Here is a 27,033-nt window from a genome sequence, read left to right as displayed (position 1 = left end):
TTATTCCTTCTTGACAGACTCTTTGTTTCTTCCTCCTTCACAGTATAGCCAATACAAGGAGAACAGGTAGAGTGCAAGACAAACCATCAAATCATAGTGGTAGAGTGTTGCAGCAAATAAAAGAAAGAAGAAGAAATAAAAGATTTTGCAAGCAATATGTTTTAAACCTGGAGACTCACTAGGTAAATTATGTGCTTCACTCTTCTGGTTAGAAATATCTGCAGAATCAGAAATGTGCTGGCTTTCCTTCTGTGAGCTATCAAGCCATTTTGGGATTTTCCCCTCAGTTATTAAATGGTCAGATTGAGAGCCTGTCCCTCCAACTTCTTTGGTAGGCTTAGTAATTAAAACCTCTGGCCTCGATGACTTCTCTTGTTTGAACTGTGCTTGGTGGAAACATTGACCTATATTCCTTCCTCTTCCTTCTTGAGAAATTGCTATGTCTGAAGTGGAAGGTACATCTTTTTTTTCAGCTTCAGGAGAGAAGTTTTTGTTAATACATGCCATTTCATTTGGTAGACTTAAATCATACCCTGACTCAGCAGCAACCTTGTCAATGACTTTGAATTCAAAGTGTCTGTACAGATGCTCCATATCTCCTGCTACAGTGGACCCTTCAGAAGATGCCACTGAAGAGCTTTTATAATGGTAACTGGGCACAGCATTTGTACCAGAAGGTGGCATTTTTGTTTCAGCTTCAGCACGTAAATAGGAAAGTGCACGAACATGGCTTTCTTCCCTACAGAGCGCTTCTGCTTCCTCACTATATAGATGCTTCTGGGCGCTCAGGGGACATTTAGATACTTCTGAATATAAACCCTTCTGCAGATCTTCTTTCTTTCCTGTAACAGAAGCCTTTACTGCTTCTTCTACAGGTAGAATATTGCCGATGTCTGGTTGTGCTTTGGCACATTTTTCCCTACTATTGCATACAGACATCGCTTCTCCTTGCAGTGTTTCATGTATGCGTGCATTATAAATATCTAAAACCGATTCCTTTTCAAATTCGGTGTCATATAATACACCCTCTGTGTTGAGTTGACAAAGAGCATAATGTGAACCATCATTTCTCCCTTCATGTGTATCAAACGCTGTTTCCTTTTCCTCTGTGGGCCTGTCACTTAGTGCAGTCTCTTGAGGTAGCGTAGCAATTACTGCTTTTTCACTGGCAGACATTTTTTCCGGAGCACTTTCTGATGTTGTTTTAATTATATAAGCTGTACCTGCCTCTGCTTCCTCTGTAATACCCTGCTCGGAGACAGAAGACTTTTCACAACTCTCTGCCTCCTGGCAGGTAAACAACTCCTTTGTGGAAGCCGTACTCCGAGGCTCGGTGTTCCCCCTAGCTCCCCACCGAACCTCGCTACCCAATTCTTGCCACCTCTGCTCTGCAGGGTTTGCTTTGCTTTCCTTTCCTATCAGGCTGCCTTTATTTGTGTTGTCTGACTTCACTCTGTCTTTTAACCTCGTGAATCCCCTGTGTTCCCAAGCGTCTTCAGCTCTCCTTTCATCCCCCGGAGAGGATGCCGGGGAATCTGCCTGTGCGGGCCTGGGTGCCTGTTTGTTGTCTTCGCCTGACAGAGGTGGTGTGTTCAATGCTTTGGCGGCATGTTTTCTGTGTGACTTGAAAGGCTTGGGTGCTTCCTCCTCACCGATTAGTGCTAAGTCTGCTACTTCGATGACTTTCTTCTCCTTCCCTGCATCAGCATTATAGCTCTTTCCTGACATTTCACCAACTCCCTTTTTTTGCGTATATTGGCTTTTTGTGGAATCTATTGAGACATCAGCCTGCGCAAAAGTGTCGGCATATAAATCTCCGCTTAAATGTACCCGAACTTTGCTTTCAATCATCTTGATTTTTCCTTCATTTTTGTCAGCGTCTGACAACAATGAATCCAGAGTTTGGTGAGACATTTGCAGTGCCTGGTGCTCCGGAGTTGGATTAGCATTGCCATCCAGCGTTCCTGCTATGCATGCATTTAATTGCATGGATTCATCATGCTCTGGAGAAATGGTTTCTGGTCTTGTTTCACAGGCCCCTTCTGAGGTATCACCAGCATCCTCACTGATGAATAACCTCTCCATCATCTTACTTCCTGAGGCACTATCTGTTTCACCTTTTGAAATATCTGTGTGGTGCTCTCCTTGTCGGCTTGAGACAGTAGCCGTAATATCGATAGCATCATTTTGCTTTGTCCCAGGAAAATATTTTTCCGATAAAAGGCTTCCACTGGTACCAGTATGTTCCAAAGACCACTCACCTCTGTTTACCGAGCCAGCAACGCCTTCCGTCGCTGATGGCTGACTATTACAATCTCTTAGGGAATACTTAACTTTATCTTTTAATTCTCCGCCTATCTCTTGTGAAGTGTTTTCAGATGAGGAGCTGAGAGGCACAGGGTGCCTTAGCAAGTCACCGCTTCCCTCTATACACGTTAGCTTTTTCTCCAATCTTTCAGTTTCACTTGGAAAATTAACTGGTTCTGTTGTGTATAAATTCCTTTCATCTCTGGAAGAGGTACCTCTAGCTCCTGTGAAGTGCTGACTTACCTGAAACAATAGAATAGAAAAGAATGATCAAAAAGCGCTTTGCAAAAATATGCCAAATAAAGGAGGCAGGATTTCATTATGGAAAGTTTTGTTTTCAGTAACAAAGCTTTTAGGGAAACGTGTTCCAAACCATTTGCAAAATTTGCATTGTATGTATTTTTTAACATAGGTAATGAGCTTTATGGTGGTGCTGAAAGGAGCGGGAAATAAAATAGCTTTCAGAACCCTCTCTCTTTATTCATGAGTTCAGTAAGCTGCTAGTGCATTTTTTACAAATTAAATCTGAAGAGAATATTCCCTTAAAGGGAGGCTAATACATTCTCTATACATTCGGTTCTAGGTTTGGAGAGAGGGAGGCGTGGGGGGAGGGGGGAGGATCGGCGCTTAAATGAGGGCATTGATACAGTACATCAAAGCCTGGTAATGTACAGTATTGTCCAGTAAGACAAAGACACATTTCACACTGACAAATACTGTAAGGATTATCTGTGCTTCGTTTCTCTCAGGGACCATTTTACAGGCTTCAAACCAGAATGTTTTTAGACAATCTGGTAAGACATGAGTTGGAAATGAGATTAGCGAAGTAAAAGGCCAGAAACTAATCACTCTCCCTCCTAGCTCCCAAATATCATATTGTATTATTCAGCTATGCCTGCTTGTCATTGCACTCTCTTCTCACTTTAGCATAGTCACAGCGATAGCTCTAGCTGATCAATTAGAGGCTAGCTTCTTGGGCACCCCTTTATGCATTTGCACTTGCTGTAGATACCCCCATTACAGTTTCTCTTATTAATATGTTTTCTGCAAAGCCTCTGCAAACTATTAATAGTAAAACGTCACTCAAAGAAAAGTGAGGGAGCTAATGTCTCTGCAAATTCTGTTTTAATGACCCTCTGCCAACCAGTGCTCAAGTGTATTTGAGTTCTTCGGTGATGCCAACTGTCAGGATTTAACAGTGAGATGCCTGTGTTTTTTTCCCCTCCTCATAACTGACATTTGCATGATCTCAATAATTATATGCAAATCTTACGATTTCCCCTTCTTCTCACATAAGGCTCATGTTACTTGTCAACTGCACAGCTGTCTTGTGAGCCAATGCCTGTGCGTTTCAGAGATTTGGTTGTATTTCCATCTATTATAAGCCTTCATTGTTTAATTCATTAAAGAGCGCATAGTGCAAATTAACATCTAAATTATAGCTCCCCCTTCATTTATTGTACGGACAATCCTGGCAATTGATAAACAAACAGTCATATTTGATCCTGCTTTTTGTAACTGGGTGGACTGAGAACAAGGGATTTTAGAGGTCCTCCTTTTTACATTTCACCATTAAAAAAAAAAAAAGGAGACGTTGACTTTCAGGCAGTGAAAGGTCCCACAATAGGCAACAATTTTCAACTTTTTTTAGGTAAAAGACAAGAAAAAATTATATTCAAATAAAAGGAATTTATTCTCTATCAATAAGAAAAAACAAAGAACGGTTCTCATCTTCCTCTCCTGTCTGATTCAGCATTCACATTTTCACAGGTGATAGCTATTATAATCTATGATTATGAAGCTATGCACCCAAATGATATGACCTGAGAACAGACACTGAGAATAATAGATTGCTGTGCGTGTCTCATTTATTGCCATTTTTTCTTTCATACTGAAAAATGCAAGCCAAACCACACACACACAAATCCAAATAGATTGAATGTTCACTGAGTGTGAAATTTATTATAAAAAATTTAATGTCAAATACTGATATAGAAAAATATGCTAATACAAATATATATATATTTATTTTGTTCATACAGCATGTTACATTGTTATCCTTCGAAAAACCCCGAAAGCAAACAGTATCATAAATACAAGGATTTTACCAAGTATAAAGCATTTATTTAAGAATATTCCCATCCTAGGGACTAGGAGGGGAGATTTTTGAAATGCTACTCTTCTAATTCCTTCAAACTGTCATTTAGAGCCTCTGGTAAAGAAGCAAAAGGGAGAAGTCATTAATTTAAGACCAGAAAAAGTTGATGCACTATACTGAAATCAAAGCACCTTCTATTGTTGAATCAGTTAGAGATTCAATGAAAGTACAGACCAAGGCTTTACATTTGTAAATTAGTACATCAGTCAGCTCTGTTAAAAGGGGGCATTTCACCAGCTTTGAAGCGTAAATGGCTTCATAGCGTTTAATACTGTAGATATAATTGTATAACACTTACCAGCAACTCTAATTCTTTTTCATCATCTTCGTGATCACCCTGGTTGTATTCTGCGTTTTTATCTTTTATATTTTCATTAGCCGGTTTGGTGTCTTTGTCTTCTGCTTGTGAATAAACAATCTCTGGGATGCTTGCATCTGAAGAGTTAACAAAAACATACTTGAGTAATTTCCATGGGGTTGTTTGTTACACTATTTTTAATTAACATGTGCAGTAAGGAAGAACTAATTAAACCGCGTGTTGTACCTGAAGTCCTTGAATTATTCCATGTGTCATCATCCAACGTTGCCAATATTTCTTCTTTGCTGTTAAACAAAAAGAAACTTCCTGTGTTATTCTGTAGAAATTATTGCTCTAATTCCTCTTACACTCAGCTATAAAGACCGCTAGTTAATTACACAAAATTTTGAATGCCCTTTTAAATTTTGAAAATAACAGCTTTATAAAATGTAGCTTTTTTTGAGTAACCTGATGTTAAGTCTTGGTCAAAGAAAGAATTGGCCAAGAAAAGGAAAATGTGTTGACCTTCAGATTACATTGCAAAGCTGATGGGTTTTCCCAGGCCTTTTCTAGAGAAAGCAGCACAAAGGTGATTAGATGGGTCAGTGACAGGAGAGCATAACTTTGGGGTCAGGCAAGGGTCTGGAAGGATATATGTGTTCAGGAGATTGGGCTTCACTCTTGCTTATATTTTTCAAATATTTGTACGTATACAGAGATCACTGGAAAAGGACATCTTTGTTACCGGAAATAAATCAAAAGATTCTCCCTGCGTGTATACAGTATAAATCCTGTTGCTAAGCTGTGCCTGGCCGTAGGAATGAATTCTGCTTCCCTGCAGCTGGCGCAATTTTTGCTGTTGCTTTGCTGGCTGTGAAAACAAAGGCCAGGTCCAACACAACAAACACCTACAGAGAGATGCTGGGCACCTGCAGTCCTCATCAATATCAATGCAAAGAGATAGCAGTTTGAACAGCGTGCTTATAGGGATGTAACCTTTAGTGGAAAAGGAAAAAAAAAAAAGTAAAAAGAATGCCACTTATGTAAAATGTAAATTATTATATCACTCCTAATGACTTCTCTATGACGAACAATGTTTTTTCTGTAGGTCTTAAGTTATGCGTTTTTCAACCAGCCGTCCACCTCTGTTACTGAAAATTACTTTCTAATTTTCAAATATTAATCTTTTCCCGTTCTATTTTCTCTTAGCGTCTTTCATTTGAATTGATATAACATTAACTCTGTCACCTAAATGCTTAATTCAGAAGGAGGATGCTAAATTTATACTCTGTTAAAAGAACCTAGACATTGACTGTCACCAACTTTTTAAAATCCAGCCTTTATAGGGATTGCCAGACTAAAGCAGACAGAAGATCCTGCCAGTCTAGCATCTGATCTCCGACACTGGCCACCATCAGATACTTCAGGGAGAGATATAAAGTTCTTGTAGGAAAATACTTGGAGTAATTTGCACTGCCCTATTAAATTTCCTCTTGGCCTTTTGTTGTTAGAAGCTGTCCTTGAAGCACAGGATTTAACGTGCTCTCAACAGTTCTTTTTCACCATTAATTGCAGTAATGCTGAATGTTCTTGCTATCCATATGAATGTCATGTCGCTCTTGAATTCTGGTACATGCCCAGCCTCTGCACGTTTCTCACTCTCCTACTCACACCGGGTTATACTTTTCCCTGCCAGCAGGTGCTATAATCTGCATTTCATCCTGAAAAGGCAGGCAGGGCCAGGCCCCTGTTTTCAGTTTATTTATACATCATTTTTCTTTTTTTTTTTCTACTGTTCAAATGCTTGTCTTAGTGTTACATCTAGTTCGCAGTTGTCTTCTGCCCTTCTGCATCTTTTTCACCCACCTGCTTCCTTAAGCCTAGACACTGTGCAGGTCGGGGCTTAACCATGAGACAGGTGCATTAAAACATTTAGGTGGTAATAAGGTGTCTGCAAAAGCCCCGAATTAGGAGCCAAGACATGTATAACGCATGAGCTGAGTCAGTCACCCCAAAATAATGATCCCAAAACCACATGGGCACAGCAGGGAACCTTCTAGTGCTATCCAGTGGGAAAAAAAAGAGTGTCTCAAAGCTTTTCTTTGAACGTAGCTGGCTGCCTGCAGCGTTCAGCCACACAGATGCAACTCTTGGGAAGCAAGGATGGCATCCTTTGCTGCTAGAAGAGGCCTTCATCTACTTCTTAAAGGAATGGAGTTTGACATGCTTTTTTTCTTTCATTCTCAGAAGAAGGAGAGATGTTCATGCCCACATCTAACATAATAGTCTACTGGCAGCCAGAGCTCGCATCCAAAATGCAGTGGCACTTTCAGCTTCTATCACACCCTGGTGAGATTTAAAAACCCCACTGCACACACATCCAGAAAGACCCAAATTACCAGGATGCAGACCATCTAAGGAGAAACTGGAGGGCAGATTTGCCTATTGCTCTTGAAGTTGGATGTACAAGCAGGTTCCTTACTCTTTAGCTTATTTTCATTCCCTGGAGAAAAGAGAAACTGGATTCTGTCTCCTGTTCCCTGTGTTCCCTATCCTGTGATTATTTTTGATTTTGATTAACAAACAACTTTTCCGTGTGAAATATAGACACAGTCTTTGAATAAGGATGCTAAGGAGAGGTACCTATTTTATGAACCTTTAAATGAACAAGTATAAAGCTGCTTCAAGCTGGATGCTTATGGGCATGTGCCAGGATGGGGTTTGCCTTATCTAGCCTTAGTTTTCTAAGCAGCTGTGCTCAGGCAATTTTGTGCGTCATCCCTATCATCATCAGTGAGAGATTAACATTTCTGAAGGGAGATTCGTTCCCTCTGTCATGGACATCATGTGTTGAGGTGGAGCCACATATCCTTCAAAGGAGCTTCTCTGCCTCTGGAAGAGACTGACCATAAAGGGAACCTACAGTGACTGCCTTAGGCTGGCACCATAAGTTTTAGATAACTGAAATTAGCTGAGTGAATCTCACCTTGTAACTCTAAATTCAAACTGGAATGTAGCTATGGAGCTTTAATTGCTGGCCCTGTAACACACAATGTGTGACCTGAGCCCCTCAGTTTTACTTTTGTTGCGATTAGAGTTGAATTTGTCCTTAACTCTTGTTCTAGTAGCATCTGGAGCCTTGGTCCACAGGCTTCTTTTCACGACTGCAACACAGGTAATAAATAGCAATGATAATACAGCCTCATAGCCTGGATCCACACTTCAGGGCTTGTAATATCTTGCATGTTGCACTGAATTCCATAAAAATTGCTGGTTTACAGCCCATTATTTGTGCACACCTATCCTGCAAATACCTGAATACAGGGAAAGTCAGTGTAAGAGCTCTTTTCCTTGTTTTATTTCTACATCTGTCCTCACACAATTATTCTAGTGGGAAATCTAAAATTAACCTAAATTGAGGATATTGATACTGCAGTCTTTCAGGACCACAAGGACCATAAAAGAATAGTCATTTAATAGCACTACTTCCATCTAAGAAGCAATATGAAGATGCTGAGACTACGGCTGCATACAACTGCGAACAATCTCAAACATATATGTACACCCTAAAGACTGAAATACTTCCCAAAAGCCAATAAAAATTAGCCCCTTCATCAAACAGCAGCCCTTAGAAAGTGTTTGTCTAGTTAGAAAGTTTTTTGACCGACCATTTTTTTCCATATTTCTCTGAAATGTTCCTAGCCTGCTATCAGAATTCCATGAGCAGGTTTCTAATTATAATATTAATCAAGATTTTTTTAATAAATTAATTATCTCACCATGTTGTGGAGGGTGGTCTAAACATGCCTACATTGTGTAGTGAGAGACACAAAATTTGTGTTCTGTTTAAAAACCTTTACTTTTATTTTTAAGTGACCCAGGCATTCTGACAACAATGTGCACTAGAAAAATCCATCATATCAGCTGCTGCAGTTGCCCTCCAACGTAAGTACCTGTATGCCTGCAGAAGCTCAGTTGCTTTTTCTCCTTCAGATGGGGCACATCTTCATAAAGTACATCAGGAACTTAAGGATTTCTACCAGCTTCAAAAAAAATACTTATGTTCATATGATAATAGGTTATCACTATAATTTTGTATTTAGAAAGAAAAAATGAGAAGTTCAGGGATTAGTTAGTAGGACTGAAAAGATTGACATTTGATGGGCATTATGCGAAGGAGTTCAGAAGTCTCAAAGTTACGTGGAATTGGCATCCCAGAGAAAAAATGTTAAACTTGAACCCTAAAGATGTGGGGAGTAGATAGACAACATGGAAGTGATGAGAAAAAAAAACAATAATTAGCCAATAAACAATTTTGCTTTGACTTCCAAAAGGATTGGAATAAAGTAAGACATGTCAAAGCTTTGGAATTAGTCTTTTTAAATTAAATAGGAATTTCTTTTAGAAGTGAGGTTTGATCAAGGTCTCAGATAATCTATGTATAACCCCACAATCAAAAGACTTCTTCTAAAGTTTTCTACCACAGTGCTAGTAGTGGGGCAGAACCTTATAGAAAAAGAGATTTTACAGGGCATAACTGATAGGAACAGAGATTTAGAAAATGGTATAATTTCATCCAGTCTAGGAGCAGAACTTGGTGTTTAAATATGCTCCAATTAAGAGAAGCAGATAATCTCCAACCCAAAATACTGAGAGGCCCAACAGAGGAAACCACACATAGGTTTAAAATCTTTTCTATTCAAATCTATCAAATTGGTCCTTGTCCTACTGTAACGGTATCAGAAGAGTAGGAAAAGCTGCATCTATATTTAGGAAAAAGAAGAAAAGTAGTGTCAGGGCAACTAGAGGCCCAGGTGTCTTCAAAAAGTTTTCACAATAGATTCAGAACAAAACTTAAATGAGAGAATAAATACAGATAAATGGAAAATGGCATAAAAATGCCAGACTCACCTGACAATATCTGTCTTTGATAAGATTACTATATTTCCCTTGTCTGAAAATCACTTATCTAATCTATCTGGACTTCATTAAAGCATTTGTTGTGCAGCCACATGGGAAATTTATTAATTAAACTGGAGAAGAGGGAGATGAGTACAAGAGCTGGGCGGTGGGAGAGGGGCTCGGTGCCAAGCGGGGCCCCGTGAGCTGGGCTGCGCGGAGCTGGCAGACGTCGCCGGGGAATCGGAGAGGACTGGTCGTGTGATCAGACTTACTCAGTCATGTTATTACAGACCAAGGCACAAAAAGTCAAAGTTAAATTAAATCTGTGGCAGATAGGAGGTTGGGAGACATCACCAACACAGAGGAGGATTGAAAGACTTGGGTGGCCTGGAGGATCAGAATAATAGATAAGGGATGAAATTCCAAATTATAAAGTGCCAGGTTATACATTTAGGGACTAGAAAGAGTTTCTGCCGCAAAATGAGGGCTCAGAAATTGGAAGAAACAAGTGAACAAGAAAAATCTGAGTTTGTTTTTAGCAGAAAACATTTCCAAGCCACTGGTGTGAGACGGCTGTGGCAACAAGGCAGAGTTCTACAGCAATATGTCAGAGAAGGTATTCCCAGTAATGAAAGACTTCCAAGAAATATTCATGTCACGGCACCAGACACTAGTAAGAACTCCTCTGGAACATTTGTATACGATGTTCAAGAAAGATTAATTCAAACTGGAACCCATGCAGAAGAGGACTACAACAAGACTGGCAGGATGAAAAATCTATATTAACCAAGGAGATAAATTGAATATTTCTATTTGCAGCCTGGCAAAATAAAGTCTGAGAGGAGAAATTAATGCCCTCTTAATACAGCAAACTGGTAAATACTGAGAAGGCAGAAAAGATGTTAAGCAGCAAGACTCTGTTAATGTATTAATAGAAAGAGTTCATAAAAACGTTTGTTGTGGAAGCTTAAAAGAAGATATTAGAAAAGTATACCCTGTAATTTTCAGTGCAAGTACCAGGCGCAAGAAACTGAGAAGGTCTCGCTATGGAAACATGGATATATTTTGGTGAACGGGATTATGCAACACATTTCCCAAGGGATACGACTTCATGGTCCCATAGTCCCAGTCCAGCCCTATTTCGAATGCTCCTATGCAGCTATATGCCCTGAGAGTTATGCTTTCAGGAGCGCACATTTCACTGTGGAACAGCAGGTGCTTTGGTCAGGTCTGAAATAGGCTTGGGCCTATAGCCAGGAGCTACTAATCTCTTCGTAATGGGTGAGGTTGTTACAGCTTGCCGTGGCTTTAATTCACACAACAATATTCAGCAGAAATTGTGCCTCTGTGTTTGTATAACCCGCAGCACTGTTCACCTTGTTCTGTGTTATACCCACTTACGCTAGATCTTAATATCTAAATCACCAGATATTTATTTTACAGAATGTGGGAAAAGGCTAAAATTGTTGGAGTACAGAGTATGGAAAGATGAAAATGTACCTGTAAAACTCTTGAAATTAATGCAACCTGAACAATTTTATACTATCTCATACTTAAAAGAAAATGTGGGAATATATTATTTAGTCTGCAATCTAAAGAGGTATGGGGACGTTAAAGTATTTAAAGAATATATTTCTCAAATATTTAGTTAAAAGCATGTAAGAGGGAAAAAAGTTTTCAATACAATTTTATTTAAAAATCCAGATAGGCTTAAGCTCTCACAGGATCTTTCATGCTTCTGGCTTTTACTTCAAGGTAGATTCAAAATCAAAACAATCCTCTTCTACCCTGAAGTGGAGGTGAACCTAAAATGTCCTCATGAAAGGAGCTGGCAAGATTGAAGTTGCTAACCAAACAGTAATTCTATTTTCATTTCAGGTCAGATTTCTAAACCTAAGAGGAGCCTAATACAGCAGCAACCTTCAATTCAACTAGTGCTTTTGGATCCAGTGCCGAAAATAGCCAGCCTCGCTGAAGAACGATGCCACTGGGATGTAAATAACATCCGAGATCCTTGAAAAGAAGCAGTTAAATGTGTCAGCAATGTTTTACTGAGAAGCAGAAGAGCAAAAGGTAAATTAGTGCAGGTAAGTGCCCACGTCTGAGATGTCACCGGAGCCAAACAGGCACCCTGCACAGAACTGTAACCCCACCATCCTGGGGAGAGGAGGGGCACGTGGGAAGGGAAGGGCTGGTGGTTCGGTTTGGTTATTTTTATATCATTAGCAGCAGATGTCATGTCAAAAGGAAGTAGAAAAGGAAATAACTACATGTATTTAAAAAAAACCCAAGCAACAACAAAAATTATTGAAAAAATGTTATGTGCACATTGGAAGCAGAAAGCCTGTAAAAGGTTTGGAGGAGTCAGGTTAAGAGAACATTTATGAGCCACTAAATAAAGGATTTTCCACATGTAATTCTGAACTTCGGTAGTATTGTATGCAATGTCATTCAAAACCAACAAGCACACAACAAAAATAAATTTCTAAGGAAGAAGGAATTCTGGAAAGCAGTAGGAAAGGCTGTGTATGTGTAAAGTTCTAAACAGAGCTTTAAGGTTCTATTAAGTTGTCTGTAAGACACAGTGGAGTAAGAATTCAAACCACTTTTTTACTAAGATAACCCTCCCTAAACAGTTGGCTTACTGGAAAACTACATTTAAAATATTGCTCTTTTTATACTGGTCTTAAAATACCAGTGGGACAGGGGAGAAAACTTTAGCAAAACCAGTTCATGGAGAGATGAAAATGCAACAAGGGGAAAAAAATGGTACTAAAGAAAGAAATGTTTAGAACAGAAGCTCAATTCTGGTCTCATTATCATGGTGAGACTACCACTGAAGATACATCCCACCCACTTTCTGGGAGCTAGATCCAAAACATGTCCTGGCCTCTCTGTCTTTGTACGACAACTCACGAAAGAGGCTTGGGAGCTGCCAAGGATGCTGGTGTGGATCTCCAAAGTGCAGACTTTGACTTCTCTTGTGAAGGGGTGTCTGTAGTTAATTCTGTTCTATCTCCCTCACTGAATATATGAACTAAATATTTAACAAGAAAAGATAAACTCATTCCTTGCCTGCACAAGGCTCAGCCCAAAACTCACTATAGGGACAAGTCTCCTACTGATTTAAATTGATGCCTATGTTATCAACTGTTGAAGTTATAGTCTTATAATACAAGCACTCCACGATTTCCTTATCACATGTGGTTCCAGCACCCTATAAATATTAGCCTCAATCCCCAGTGCTGCCAGAGAATTCACAGCCTAGCTGGAGAACGGGATGTGCAACCTTGGCTTGAAGCCACCTTTGTGCTTCCCAGGGCCTCGCTTCACTGTGCCTCAGCAATAGCCAGGGCTGTCAGATGGCAAGGAGGTGGCAAGGAACCTGAGGATTACCTGCCTGTGCACCAATGTAAGAAGGTATATTCCTTATTTCTCCTCTGGAGAACTTCTAATGCAGCAGACTGTGCCTGCTGGAGGTGTGTCAGCCTCCCCACCAAGCAACGCTTGACCTGTTATTTCTGGGAGCTTGAAAATCAAGAGGTCACAAAATGTCTTCAGTAGAGCCACATGTGGTGGGGCATCTTTATTGTGGAGGGAAGCCATTTAGTGCTCAGCTTCCCAGGAGCAGACCACTACCATGCACAGAGGCTCCAGTGCCCCGTGGCGCCCAGCAGTGCTGGTCACACTGGAGCCAGGCAAGCTGAGGGGCAGCAGGACCTGACCTCATCCAGAGGTCTGCAGGCAAATTGTACCTACCCAGGCTTTGAGCTCCCTGCAGCTAAAGAAGAGAAAGGGCCTTGATAAAAGCTAAGGAGCGAAATCATTGTTCTTGCAGGAACTGGTGCTTATTTCTGATTTGTTTACCTGCATATTTTGCCTAAACGAAGGCAGAATATTATTTTTATGAACGGTACGGTCTCATTTGGAATTGACACTAATGAATGCAAGGCCCTTTCCCTCTCTTGTTTGTACCATCAAATTAATTAGCTCTATTGTGACATCAGTATTTTTCTCAAGCAGTTCAAGGCTTGAGCATTTTCCTTTCTTTTTCTAAAGGGCATCTTCAGTGCCCTTTATCTACCATAAGAATCATGCATCACTTGTATTTTTCGCAACTAATGCTGTTTATTATAAAAACTGATTGTGATGTGGAGATTGTTATACTGTGTGGCAAATTGCCCAAACAATTACTGTAAATGCATGAGCCATAAACTGTACTGCCAAGGACACTGGTAGGTTAGCTCCTATAAAAGAAACAATTAGAGTCTGAGGTGAAAATAATAGAGATGAGATGACAGTTATTGAAAAGGCAGAACATCCAGTTTAATGTTGTAAATATAGGTTTGTGGATTACACTGATGGTTTTAAAGTGTTCATGGCTTATTGAATGGAATAGAATATTACATACTTTAGAATGGGGCCATAATTATTATTCCTTTTTAATTGTGATGTCTGATGCATTTGTGAGCAGTTGTTGAGAACATCCTCACATTATACTGATTCTAGTTCTAAATTATCATCCTGCTCCAAGGGTTGGAGTTTTTTTATTATTTTACTTTTTTAGCATTTTGTTGTTCAGGGTCTGTTCTGAACAAAGTATTTTCTCTTGAGGAACTTAGAGTGCTTAGAGGGTTACAGCAATAATTATTTCAGTTTCAGCCTACACACTTCACTGCTTTAAATCATCATTAGAGTTTCATCCCTCAGCAACTCCTGCTGAGACAGTCTTAAACTCCTAGAAACCATTAGATAAGAATAGCTTATCTGTATAACAATTTGTATATAGAGGTATTGATAAGAATTTGCTAGAAATTAAGGGAATTTTTTTTTTTCTTAGGGATCTTCTAAATACAGAATAAGTTTTTTTGTGATTGCTAAAGGATTTCAATCATTCAAACCATATTTGTAGCACATGAAGATTAGGGTGCATAAAAAAAGACGTGCACCCTACGAGAAGACGTGTTGCGATAGACTATGGTAGATATGAAGAAAATACAACAAAAGTGACATTACTGCATAGGAAAATTAAGTGGACCTCTGCTCTTTTAAGATAGGACATAGGGATAAAACCCAATGAAATAAAATTCAAATACGAGACACTAGGGAGAGCACTGAACAACTGGGCACAGAATTATGACTGGCCAAGGAGGCAGAGGTGCTGGCCACGTAAAATCAGAACTGGGGAGAGTCTGCCCAGGATTTGCGAGGAGAGGACAAAGTGAGCAGCAGAGCAAAGGCGTCAACCAGCAAAAGGCAGTCAGCATCAACACTGCAGCATGTGTGAGCTCTGAATTACCAAATCCATTAGTGAGGGGGGAAGAAAAAAAAGCAGTAAAATGGCTTTGAAAGAAAGTTGCGAGGAAACTAAGTACTTGGCTGTACCACCTTTCAGGGAAGTGCTCTAAGTAATTTCCAGGCTTTTACGTACTCTTAAGAGAAGCTGATCTTAATGCTAGGTAGGGGCGTCACAGCTGCATTGGAAACCGATGGCGCCGGCCTGGAGTTCAGGGTGGTGTTGGGGAGCAGAGCTCGGGAGGTGGCTGGGCTGTGGGCCTGGGCAGCTGGCTGCATCCTCAGGTGGAAATAATTGCCTGCTACGAAAACTCGAGGCAGAGTCCAGGGAACTCGACCTTAGAGCAGAAACCAACAGCTGCACAAATTACAGACAGACCAAGAAACCGCAGAGCGCGGTGTGAGCACAGCGTGGAGCATCGCTGTCCGTGCTGACAGCAAAGCAGAGGGCGACTGAAGCTCAGCAAGCCCCGTTCCTCAGGTCTGGGCTCGTAACACACACACACAGAGGTTTCTACTTGGTGTTACCTGAAAATATGGCCAATTCCTGCCGAGGAGTCTTTCGGGTTCAAACGAACTGTCCTTGTTGGAGATGTCACGTTATGCGTGCCTAAACCACAACGTTGCTATTGCATGTCACGTATGTCAGTGTCATTGCCTTCTGTTTATATGTTTAATTTTTTCAGGAGGTATTTAAAAAATAGAAGTATGACAGAAAAGTAATTTAATTTAAACAATGCTGAAAACAATAATTGAAATTACATTGTTAGATTCCAAACCAATTAAGAGCACACAGGAAAAGATTCAGAAATTAAAGCAAAAACTGCAAAGAAGATCAACAGCCATAAATGAATAGCTGTGTGAACATTAAGTGGAAATTACTGAATAATATTTTAAAATATTATGCCACGACAAGTGATCCTATTAGAATGAAGCTGTACGTAAAATCAGAGAACTTCTTACAAATCTAGGCAAGACTGATTTTCTTATATGACCTTCAACTACCGGTAGTGTTAGAGAAGGCTCAATCTAGTTCTTAGTAAATAGGTGTCACCAAACAAACAGGACTGACACTAATTAGCTCCCTTGTTGATAGTCAGGACACAGAGGATAGAGGCACGGAGGCAGAGTGACCCCCTCATCATTAGAGCGGTAGGTGAGGATGTTTGCACGCTGGCATGGCAATGGAGGTTTGCACTGCAGCTACCATTTGGAAACTGTGAACAGAAGACTGCATTTTCAGGAGAGCCAGTCTAGCAACCTTCACAAGCATTGTGCACAAAAATAGAGCCCCAATGACCCTCTACTTAAATAGTTGAGATCTGAGGAAGAGACTACTAAATCTCTGGTATTTCCCCACCTTGAGGAAATAGCCCTTAGTTTTGGTCACCTCATCTAAGAAAAGGGGCTGACAGCAGAAGAGGAGAAAAGGTGGGCCTGCAAAAGGACAGCAAAGGACTGTCAGTAGCTTCTAAACAAGGAAATCGGAAAGGAAGTTTGGAAAGCAAAGTGGAAAAAGATGCTCAGAATAATCAGTGTAGAGTATGATGATTAATAGTATCGGGGGGGACAATTGATCACGAGAGCAGCTGTAAGGGAATTTGAGTGTTTTTTTCTGAAAATATAATTCCCAGTAGGGTTCAAGCAATGTTTGTAATAAACCTATTTTTATTAAGATTATTGGATTGGTGCTATCCAGGGGATTATATTTTCCAATTACTAATATTTTCATTTTTCAGTCTTAGTTTATGATTGAAGCAGGGACATAGGTGGCACAGAACAAAATGCATTGGCCTGGTTTGGGATGAGAATAATCATAGCCTCAAAGCAAGCAGAGTCCCAAGAAATTAGTCTTTATTTTCTAGCTCATTAAAAAAGACCTTGAGTTTTAATGGCAAAACATTAGTACAATTTTTTTTTTTAAAAAAATACAGATGTAAATCTGTCCATTTGAAGATTTTATTTCTGTACAGTCTGAACCAGGAGCCCAACACCAATTTGGTGCCAGGCTCAAACCTTTAATATAGCCCTGTCTATCCCCAATTCTCATGACTATAGGTACAAAGACTGCAGAAAAACCTATACATAATGAGTCAGTTATATCTCAAATTAAGGTACAGAAACTATGATCAGGAAGCCTGTGACTTTTACAAGACCCTTTTATAGCTTCTTCATGATTGTTGTACATTAATATGATACGTATATAACAATATTGGAAAGAAACTAGTTCAGAAGTCTTTTTACACAGCTCTTTTGTATGCAGGTTGGTCGGAAAATTGCATAAATCCCTCGACAGAATGGGCTAACTATTCCAGAAACAAGGAAATTCTTTAGGAAATCCTTCCCTGGGCTAGGTCAGAAGATCTATTGACAGCTCCATTGTAAATTAGTAATGCAGCACCTTACTATTGGGATGCCTATCTTCAGGGCCAGGCTACTGAAAAAGAAGAAAAGATGAGTTAGGAGTCAAGTTTCCTGAGGATTGAGCTTGGTCTGCAGTCAGAGGAGACACTTCTTAGGTTTCTATTTTGTCGGGAAGGCCCATGGTCAAATATCAAAATGGTGGTGTAGAAAGGAGTTGGGGTAGAGCCCCTTGCTTCTTTTTCCCACTATTTTAAAAGATGGATGGAGAGTAAAACCAAGTACCAACAACATGTCTTGCACTTCTCCCAAGCTATACCTATATTAGATACATCTGAGAGGAAAAAGACTTTAGCCTATGTGGCATCTGGTCTTTCCCTGGAGCTCACGTGGAGAAAAATAGAGAAGGAGCAGTCCCCTATTGGTGTGTCCGAAGAGAGTCTTTTCCTAGAAGCTAACTGCAGTATGCTGAGGCATGTATGCAAGAAGGTGACAGATGCCTTAGAGAGACTGTAGATAGATAGGTGGCAGTCAGGTGAGACCAAGACACAGATATCACCCCTGGGGAGGAGAACAGAATGAGTGACTACAAAAAGCCTTAGCCAGTCGTTCTTGAGAGAGGACAACTGTGATCTAAATTTTGGAAGGCAATTGTAAATTGAAGTATCTCAAGAGGATAAAATTTCCAGGTGTTACCATGACAAGAAGAGACTTCTATAACCTTTTTTTTTCTCATGCTGTCTTACTCCCACACAGCAAGAAGGCAGCGGTGTGATATGTATCAATATTTCTATCAAGAAGACCTGGAATATAACCTGGGAGACACTGGTGCAGATTTACTAGGGTAGCTGGGGAGAGAGAAGACTGACAAACTCCCCAACCCTCTACCACAACATGAAGTGATCCAGGCTTGAACATCTTATGCTTACCATCCAGCAGCCATAAATATTATTGCAAGGACAATTATTATGCATCGAAGCAAAATGCAAATGTAAATCCACTTGGTGCACCTAAGTGCAAGGTAAGAAAAATCCACCAGCTTTATCTAGTTCATGTTCAGTTGTGTAGCTCGGTGTTCTCCACTGCTCTTTAGGACTGCTATTAGTAACCAGCAGCAATAAATCTTTGGGTTTAGTGTCAGAGTATCAGCTGGTTCCACTGAGCAGGAGGAGAATGGAGAGGCAGTCAGAAAACCAAGCCCCCCATTATGCTTTGGCATATCAACTAATATTTTCTTGTGTGTCACTGAAGGCCTACGGATCAAATAGCCACTTCTAACATGCTCGCACAGTGTTTAGAAGTTCTTATCTCTTCCTCTGCACTAAGGCAGGGACTGCATTTAACTTGCAAAGTATTTGTTTGGACCATTTTTTCTACCTTTTGTCACTGAGAAGATAATACACATTTTATCTGAAAAATACAATGGGCAATTGGTTCTCTGGACTTAGACCGTGGCTGAATCAATTGCCTCAATTTCAGAGCTGCAGTGCTGTGGTGGGATCATGGCTTAAAGTTCATAATAAGAATAAACAGCTCAAATGACACTGGTAGTGAATGCATTGATTAAATATGACTCCAGTGCTCTCAGTTAATGTTTCACTGACTTTAAACAGCTTTTCAGGACTAACATTTAGCCAAGCCAAGGTGAATGTAATGGAACAACTTTTTTTCCAACTGAACATTTATAAACTGCGATATCTGAACAGGGGGCAGGAGACAGAGTATTGAAATGGTCGTTACCAGCCTTGTTCAATTTGCAAAACAGATACCTCACTAAACAAAAGAGTCATTGAACAATGGAATACAGGAGTTTCTTTAGCAATACATTGCTGTTTGTCTGAAGGTCCTTAATTAGTGATCTGAAAGAGCATAGAAATAAGCTCTGGTCCTGTAAATATTAACATTCAAGGATAGTTTTACACGTGCGGAGTTCTACAAAGTTCAGTGAGGCTCCTGATATTCATTAAATTATTTATTGTGCCTATTGCAGGATCAAGCCAAGTTGCTGCATTAAAGACCTCTAAGAGTCAGTTGTAATAGTGTTACAGTATTGACATATCTGAATAAACTGATGAAACTGTAGCAACTGCAGAAAGAATCTTACAAGTGTAAAGCCAAGCAATGCATGGGTAATTACAAGTACTTACTTAGCGTATGGATGAGAAATGATACTCAGATTACAAAGCACCAGTTTTATATGGCTTTATGCAAACAAGCAAAACAGCTTTATAGCAACCAGTATTTCCCATACATTAGAGCACAAATTTCTGTTCTGTAATGTTGGTGAGAGCAATTTCTAAGGTAGACCATGGAAGTGAGCGCGAAACCACTGATACCTGTAAGATTCAGAGTAAATACTACGCCAAGATTGCCAGTAAAGCAACATGTTATTTTCATATGTTGTTACTTAAAAGTTTAGAAGTTTATTTTAATATTTCCAGTGCCACAAATGGATGGAACATGAATAGCACAGTTCGCAATCACCAAAAGCAAAAATGAGGCAGTTTTTCAGTCTGCAGGTACTCTCCAGTTAGGAGACCACAAGTACGGTTAGCAGGTGTCCATTTGCTCTGTGCATGCCATTCTCATCCATAACTTCCACCTGTTCCTTTGGCATTTCTGTGATAGCCTTCAAAGCCTTATGTCATCAACTTAGATATCTATCTTTAGGGTCTTTAATGTATTTCCTAATTTGAATAGTAAGTATGCCAGGATTTTGAAATATTGTGATTAGACAGATAGAAAAAATACTGTCGAGCGTAGCTCTTGTCCAAGTAGGATTGTTCCCTGTAGAACATTTTTCACGTGGTTTAACTTATTTTAAATTACTTTGGAGAGTAAGGCTTCAGCAATTTCCTTAAAAGATTACTTGAGTCACTATTGAGACACATGTCCTAATACTCAGCCTCAGTTCCACAGCTTGCTTTTACCCTACCTGGCTGAATAATGTATTTTAGACCACCTTAAACAACTGTCCTGTGTCCCTGGCAATCACACTCTTCAAGTACCTGGAGAAGCCTTAATTTGGTGCCAGTGCTACCTACTGCTACAACTGGCAAAGACTGGCGGTGAGCAGGAGGCGAGAGCAGGGCTGGGAATACTGGGTCAGGCTGAACAGCAGAGGAGAGCTGCTTTTAGCTGGCTCCTTGTGAATGGATAGCTTCTCTAGCAGCTGCTCGCCGGGTAAAAACAGTGACTGCAGTCACTTCCTAATAATAGTGATAAACTTTAGTCAAATCCCATATCTGTATGCTGATAAAGGTGTAACCCGTGACTTGAGATGCCAGAAACAACCTTGAGATTAAATAGCAGTACACAAAGATGACATGTGTTTTAACACCTTTTCTGCTCTCCTTTTCCCTTTCCCATTATGATGTGTGTGTGCGATAAGCAAAAGAAAAAGGATTAAAAAGGAACATAATTTAAATGCCATATTTTAAATGGACCAGCTGGGAGTAACACAGTTGTTCCTCATAGCAAAAGTCTATGTGAAGCTATTTCCAAACATCTTCTTCAGAAGGCTTTGATTTTTTAATCACATCACGGGTTTGGGGGAAAGGCCGAGCGGAGCTGATGCAGGGCTGCATTCCTCGAGGCGACCTAGGCACTGGCCTGTCACCTGCCTGGGGCAGACTGACCGAGCACAGCGCAGTCCCGCTGGGCTGGACCTTCAGCAACTTACTTCCTTTGGCTTCCATCAGGAAGGGGACGAGACAGCAGCTGAAGACGGGAGAGTACTCATGCACAGAACACATTTTCTCACTGGCAATTGCTTTAAGACCATTCAGTATTTATGTTGCTGAAGTTCGCATTGGTGGCCCACAGAACGGGGCTTTTTAATCTCTTCCTTCTCAACACGCATTGTACATAGAGCAGCTCTTATACGAGACCTGGCCCTATTTTGTGTTCTGTTTTAACACAGCATCACAGAGGGAAGTGAATTGATGTACTGCCATTCAAAGAAAGGTACAGTCTGGCGATTACGAAAAACAGCACAGGACCAACAGCAGGTCAGAGTGATACACTCGTGGGCTCTGAGAGGTAAGAGGGGGATAACTCTAACAGTTATGATAAAAATACTAGCCTCCCCCTTCCTTGTCAGAGGACAGAAGTCTAAATACACATTTTACCCTGTTGTAAAAAAATTCTCATGCTTATCGGCCATTTTCCTTGTGCTCTTGCTCCCACTGCTCTCTTGACAGATGGCAAACCAGGACCAAGCACAGAAATGGGGCGCAGCCTCACCAGTGACGGGGGGAATGCTTTGCAGGTCGTTATCACTGCGCCGTACAGCGTGATCTACAGGAGTTTGCCTCATGCAAGACACAACCAGTCCCTGTCTGATCAGACCGATGCAGGAGCCTGGGGTCCACAACAAAATCATGTGGTCCAAACCTGAGGACCAGGAAAAATTTGTGTTCAGAATCATTATCCATGTCCCAAAAGCACGAGAGTCAAACAAAAAGAGAAAAGAGTGGAGCTGATACAATTAATTTACATTTTTCTGAATTTTTAAGCGTGTATATGATAGAAATCAGGGTTGTTTACTGACAGAAGCTCTCTCTTTTCCAGTGACAGCCTTCAAATTTTAGGAGTCAATTTTTTTCCCCAAAGCATATTTATGAGGATGTGTAAGTTAAATGCACGCTTCCAGATAGACTAAAATATAAAATAATTCATTCAAATGTTATTTTTTCAAACTATACTTTGTGCCTGTGAATCCTTTCAAGATTTTTGAAAAGCACAAAAATTGTTAAAATTTATGTTGGAAAGAATTTTAGCTTGGAAAAATGCAGTTAGAAGCAAATACTTTATGAAACTTTAAGAGAAGGCTACTTGTTTGTTCATGCCTAGACATAGAAGCAAAAGCAACTGAAACACATAATGAATAGGCAGGATTTTAAGTCATGTGGTTCTGAATGTCCAAATCCAGACAGTTTTCAGCTTTAATTATTCCAGGCAGTTTTGCTTTTGACTATCATTTTTTTCTGGTGCAACTTTTGAGGGTTAAGTCCATTTTTATTTTATTTCTTAATAATTGTGGTAGAAGCCACCCCATTGCCCTCATTCATACAGCTTTGTCCTGGCTCATATTCTTAAGGGTAACATGATACAGTCATATTGTGTTTCCTCAGTAACTTCCTCTGAAAGTGCATATTATTCCTTTCACTTAACTAACGCAACTAATCCTCACTAATGACATTTAATGAGCCACACAAGTATGCCCTAGAGTGGATCAAACGCTCCGCTTAAAAAACATAATTCTTTAACAGTCCTATTTTTCAACTGAAGAGGTAAACTGCACATTTTAAGAGAAAGTATAAATACCTCAGAGACAAGATTTTTAAAAATAAAAAGTCATAACAGGTTTCTAAATTTGAGATAGGGGCCAAAATAAGCGTCCTGTGAAAATATGCTTCTATTCAGATTGCTATGAAGAAATCTTTAATTTAAGATGTCCGGCTTGTGGGCGTGGATAGCAATATTCCTTACCTGCATATTTATTGTGTGAGCCATAGGTAAAATTGTTATTACTTCTGTGTATACCTGCTTGCATTGCTGCAGCTCCCAAGACAAGCTAATTATAGTCCAGGACCCCCCCCTTTGCTAAATGTTCTATAAATGCCCAGCACAGCACATATAAATGCTGCAGAGTTCATCATCTGAACATAAAACAAGAGGCAAGAGAGAGGGACAGGCTGGTGGAGGAGAGCAGGGAAACAGGCAGCACTGTTCAACGTGATGTGAAGGAGTCATAGCACATCAGCAGCTTCACTTTGCCAATTTTGGGGGGTTTGTTTTTCTTGAGCTTTTTTCCAGACATCAAAGCAAAGGAGTTTTAATGAGGGTCTGAAGGAGAATAATGAGGTACTTTTGCAGATGTCTGCAGGGTGTTCCTCCTCACTCAAAGGGGCAACATGTACAAAGACACTTTGAAAAACAAGTGAGCAATGGAGGTTGGCATCTTAGTTCTTTTGAAACGCAAGGCCCTGATGCTGACCTCATTTACACTGGTGAAAGCTGTAACTCCTGTGAAGTCAATGAAGTCCCTGTAGCATAAAATTGGTCCTGGATTACAATCTGCCAGAACTGTCTTTCAGAAGCCTTGGCGACCACTGAAACCATATTCCAAAAATACTTTCAGCTCATTTTTGCATTTACTGTAAGGTCTCTTTACATCCTTCTGCCACTAAAGAGGGTCTTGAAAGTGCACATTAGTTAACCGTTTGCCAAAAATGTGTAACAGATCTTAATGTAAACAAGAATCTGACCACTTTGGGGTTAATATCACAAATATACATGTGTGTGTGTGTGCGTGTATAGGAACAAATATGCCCATACATGTGTGTGTATATGTGTATATACATATGTATACACACAGACACACACATATATATCTATATAAATTCCTCTGCAGCCTGATATGGAGAGAGACAACTTCACACTCTGATTAGAGACAAGGTAATTTTATGTTAAGGAGTAGACATGTTACCTCCATTCCCATTTTTTAAAATACCTCTCTGTATGACTTAAATATAATGCATTTAATGTATACATGTAAAAGAGGATCCCCGAGAATAAATACTTCTACACCTTATGCTAGCACTAGCTAAGTCACAGGAGACTCTTAGGATTCATTCAAGCTCAGAGGCCCAATTCTATCTAAATTTGCAGATCAGTCCTGAAAGCATCTGGAAGCCCAGGGCTCACTAAATTAAGACTCGGCTCTCTGTGTCCATCATCTGCTCCATGTGGGCTACCTGAACTCAAGCTGAAGTCACACTGCCTGCATATGCCTGTGGTATTTGATACCACGATCCCACGCAGGGGACCTCAGGCTATCTTATTTACCCAAAGGGGTCGTGTGACACTCCTTGAAGGACAGATACGATGTACAGAACCAGGCACAAATGTCAGGATCTGACCATATGTCAGGTAAAGGCATCGTTCCCTCTGCTCTGATGTACCAGGATGTTCCCCCATGGAAGCATCAGCGTGGTGGCCCCAGGGCTGGCCCAAAGGACACTTAGCAGGAGAGCTTTGTGGACTGGCTATGAATTGGGCCCCGGGTTAGCCCTGGGGCCACTCTTACACCATGGTGTCAATGCAGGCACTAAGCCATATTGTGCGCCACTCCTCACAGGGCTGACGTGCAATTAGGGGTGGCAGAGGCTCCCAGCACAGCGAGTCTGGGTTTTGGGAAGGGAGGTTCTGCACAAGGGAAGCCCTGGCTGTCTCCCTTCTCCTTAAGCTACCACCACTGCTGCGGTTTTGTTCCGCCTTCCCCACCAGTTCAGTCCAGTGGAAGAGCACCAGGGAAATCAAACAGCACTGCCTTCCTTAGAAAAGCCATACAACTACAAACTCAATGTGAATTCAGTTCTAGGTTCTAAGTATTGCAAAGGACATTGTAGGTAAAATATAGATTTGGTTCTGCCGAGCTCCAACTGATTTATAGCAAATTTTGGTGAGCAAAAAATTGAGAATTAGATTTTCATGGGCAACATTGTTTTGTTTACAGAAAGAAGAGGAGTTAAAAACAGTTAAAAACCCTAACCCTAACCAAAGTTACTATTCCTAAGTGTCTCTCTTTATGTGGGGTTAAGTTATAAGTTAACTGCTGCCACTTTACTCTAGAACAAACATAGTACTTGCCTGCATTTAATTAGAATAATATGTGATATGATAAATTTTATATATCTCTTTAATATATTACCAACTCTGCCTTATAAATCATTATTCATTTCACCATTTGCAAACCAGAAACATCAATGAGTGTCAGGAAAAAGGAATTATTACCCTAACATACAACTTGCAGAATAGCCCAACAACTTGCAGAAAAGTTTGTGCCAGCTATTCCCTGAGCTATCAGCTTCCTGAACCACCAGTGCCATTTCTGTTTTAACAATTGCATGTAGAGAATGAAATATGAAATAAATCATGTGAAAACCCAGGATATGGTTTGCTTTTAAGTTTTTGTTGACTTAATAGGGAAGTGGATGTAAAGTGTTTTAATTGTACAGATACCTCAGCTGGAGCAAAGCTCGCACTGATGTCAGCTCAATTTATACCCTACAGAGATCAAAAATCAGTACACAGCCCATAATTTATAGACCCTCACTCTACTTTCACTGATCCCAACCAACCTTTCTGCAGAAAACTGCTGGCTGATGTATACAAGAGCTTTACTGAAAACAAGTCTTGGTCTAATTTATCATTAAAATTAAAAAAAAAAAGCAATAGAAGACAGCACGGGCAGTCTTAGCAAGCACACTTAGAAAGTTAGCAAGAGCCAGCTATATTGCAAATTACCAAAAGTTAAGGTGTAACCTCACCTGCTTTGTGTCGTCTTTAAGCAGCCTTTAAGATGTCTGTCAGTAACCTCTTTGTGTGGTTTATTATCCACCTTGGGCACAGTTTCTTTCTTGTGACAAATCAGTGTGTAATTTTTGTCGTCGTTGTTTGCCCAGAAGGTACCAACTGATGTCTCGTAGCGTATACAGAACTCCACCTTAGCTCCATCTTTCTGGTAAGGAGGCACCAAAGAAATCTTAAAGCAGAACTGATCAGTCTCACTACCGCAAGAATTAGGCATGAACTCTGCAAGGATATCGTAATAACTGAGCCAGTTATTCAGCGTCATTCGAACGTACACCAGTTTTTCAAAGGATACATTGAGGACTCGTATAATGCCGTTCATACAGGTAATCCCGGGCAGGAACACGACTGACTCCAACAGTACTTTCTGCTCTCGCACCTTTTGCAAAAGTTCTTCTTGTGAAGCAGGTAACGTAAACAGTTGAGAGAAAAAATATTCCTCCTGAGGGAAAACTTCATCTTCTATGTCATTGTTCTGTCCTGTATTTGGAACTTCCCAGGTATCGAACTCTTTAACAGACACAAGATCAAACCCAAATGCATCAGCAAATGAAACTTTTCTTGCAATGGTGGTGGGGGCATCTGCCTCCTCTTCCTCTGAAGAAGCAGAATTCCGCCTTCGGGGAAGTGGAGAGAAACGATGTTTAATGTCAGGTTTAACATCTTCGTCCTCTGAAGAGAAATCGTTTACAGTGGGGACTTCTAATAAGTTAGCCCTGCTAACCCGACTAGGTCCTTCAAAAGACTCCATTGGGCTCTCTGATATAAACTGACAGAGAATTGTACAACTAGTAGCAGCTGATATTTGAGACACTGTGATTTAAAACAAGGATTAATGTTACAGTTGACATTGCAAAAGGGAGTCAGGCCTATTAATAGATGCTATGGTGTGTGAGCTATGTTGGCCTGCTCTCCATCTGACACTATTAGGTGTTATAATTTCAACGATACATTTCAAATACTGCATTCCCTATTTTTATGTGGCTCTACGTGCTAAGAAGAAAAATAGTATTTAAAAACTGCCTTCTTTGCATTATTAAACTGCACAAATGGAACTATTTTTAGATGGTCAGCTTACATTGCACAACAAATTCATCACATTGCACAAATGAGGAGCTATTGATCTCTGAATAGGATGTATACTTCATCAGGTAAATAGTTTCTACATTGTAAACTATTCCTGCATATATTTTCAATGCCATTTTCAGATACAAAAGTGCAACGTCACATTCTGCCCTGGGTTTATACCATGCTAACTCAGTGGGCCAGATCCTAGGACCATGGCAGTTTTTTCTAATTAAGGATTAGCTACCACAACCTAAATGAAGCAGGA

General features: G+C 40.2%; 1 protein-coding gene across 1 annotated transcript; it reads right to left on the bottom strand.

The window, feature by feature from the left end:
- Positions 1-26,451, bottom strand: PPP1R3A (protein phosphatase 1 regulatory subunit 3A). Its single transcript, XM_009641198.1, has 4 exons — positions 25,658-26,451; positions 5,010-5,068; positions 4,764-4,900; positions 1-2,550 (listed from the first exon to the last, which is right to left on the bottom strand). The coding sequence occupies exons 1-4, from the start codon at positions 26,449-26,451 to the stop codon at positions 1-3; spliced, it is 3,540 nt and encodes a 1,179-aa protein (XP_009639493.1).
- Between the last annotated feature and the right edge of the window lie 582 nt (positions 26,452-27,033).

Source organism: Egretta garzetta, unplaced genomic scaffold (assembly GCF_000687185.1).
Source record: "Egretta garzetta isolate BGI_Z169 unplaced genomic scaffold, ASM68718v1 scaffold466, whole genome shotgun sequence".
NCBI classification, from domain to species: Eukaryota; Metazoa; Chordata; class Aves; order Pelecaniformes; family Ardeidae; genus Egretta; species Egretta garzetta.
This window is presented reverse-complemented; position numbering and strand designations above follow the sequence as displayed.

Excerpts from the sequence above, each read along its gene's own strand:
- PPP1R3A (XM_009641198.1), bottom strand. The coding sequence starts at position 26,451 with ATGGAGTCTTTTGAAGGACCTAGTCGGGTTAGCAGGGCTAACTTATTA. Across the intron at positions 5,069-25,657 it reads TTAAAGACGACACAAAGCAG|CAAAGAAGAAATATTGGCAA; the intron begins GTGAGGTTACAC and ends TTTGTTTAACAG. Across the intron at positions 2,551-4,763 it reads AAAAAGAATTAGAGTTGCTG|GTAAGTCAGCACTTCACAGG; the intron begins GTAAGTGTTATA and ends CTATTGTTTCAG.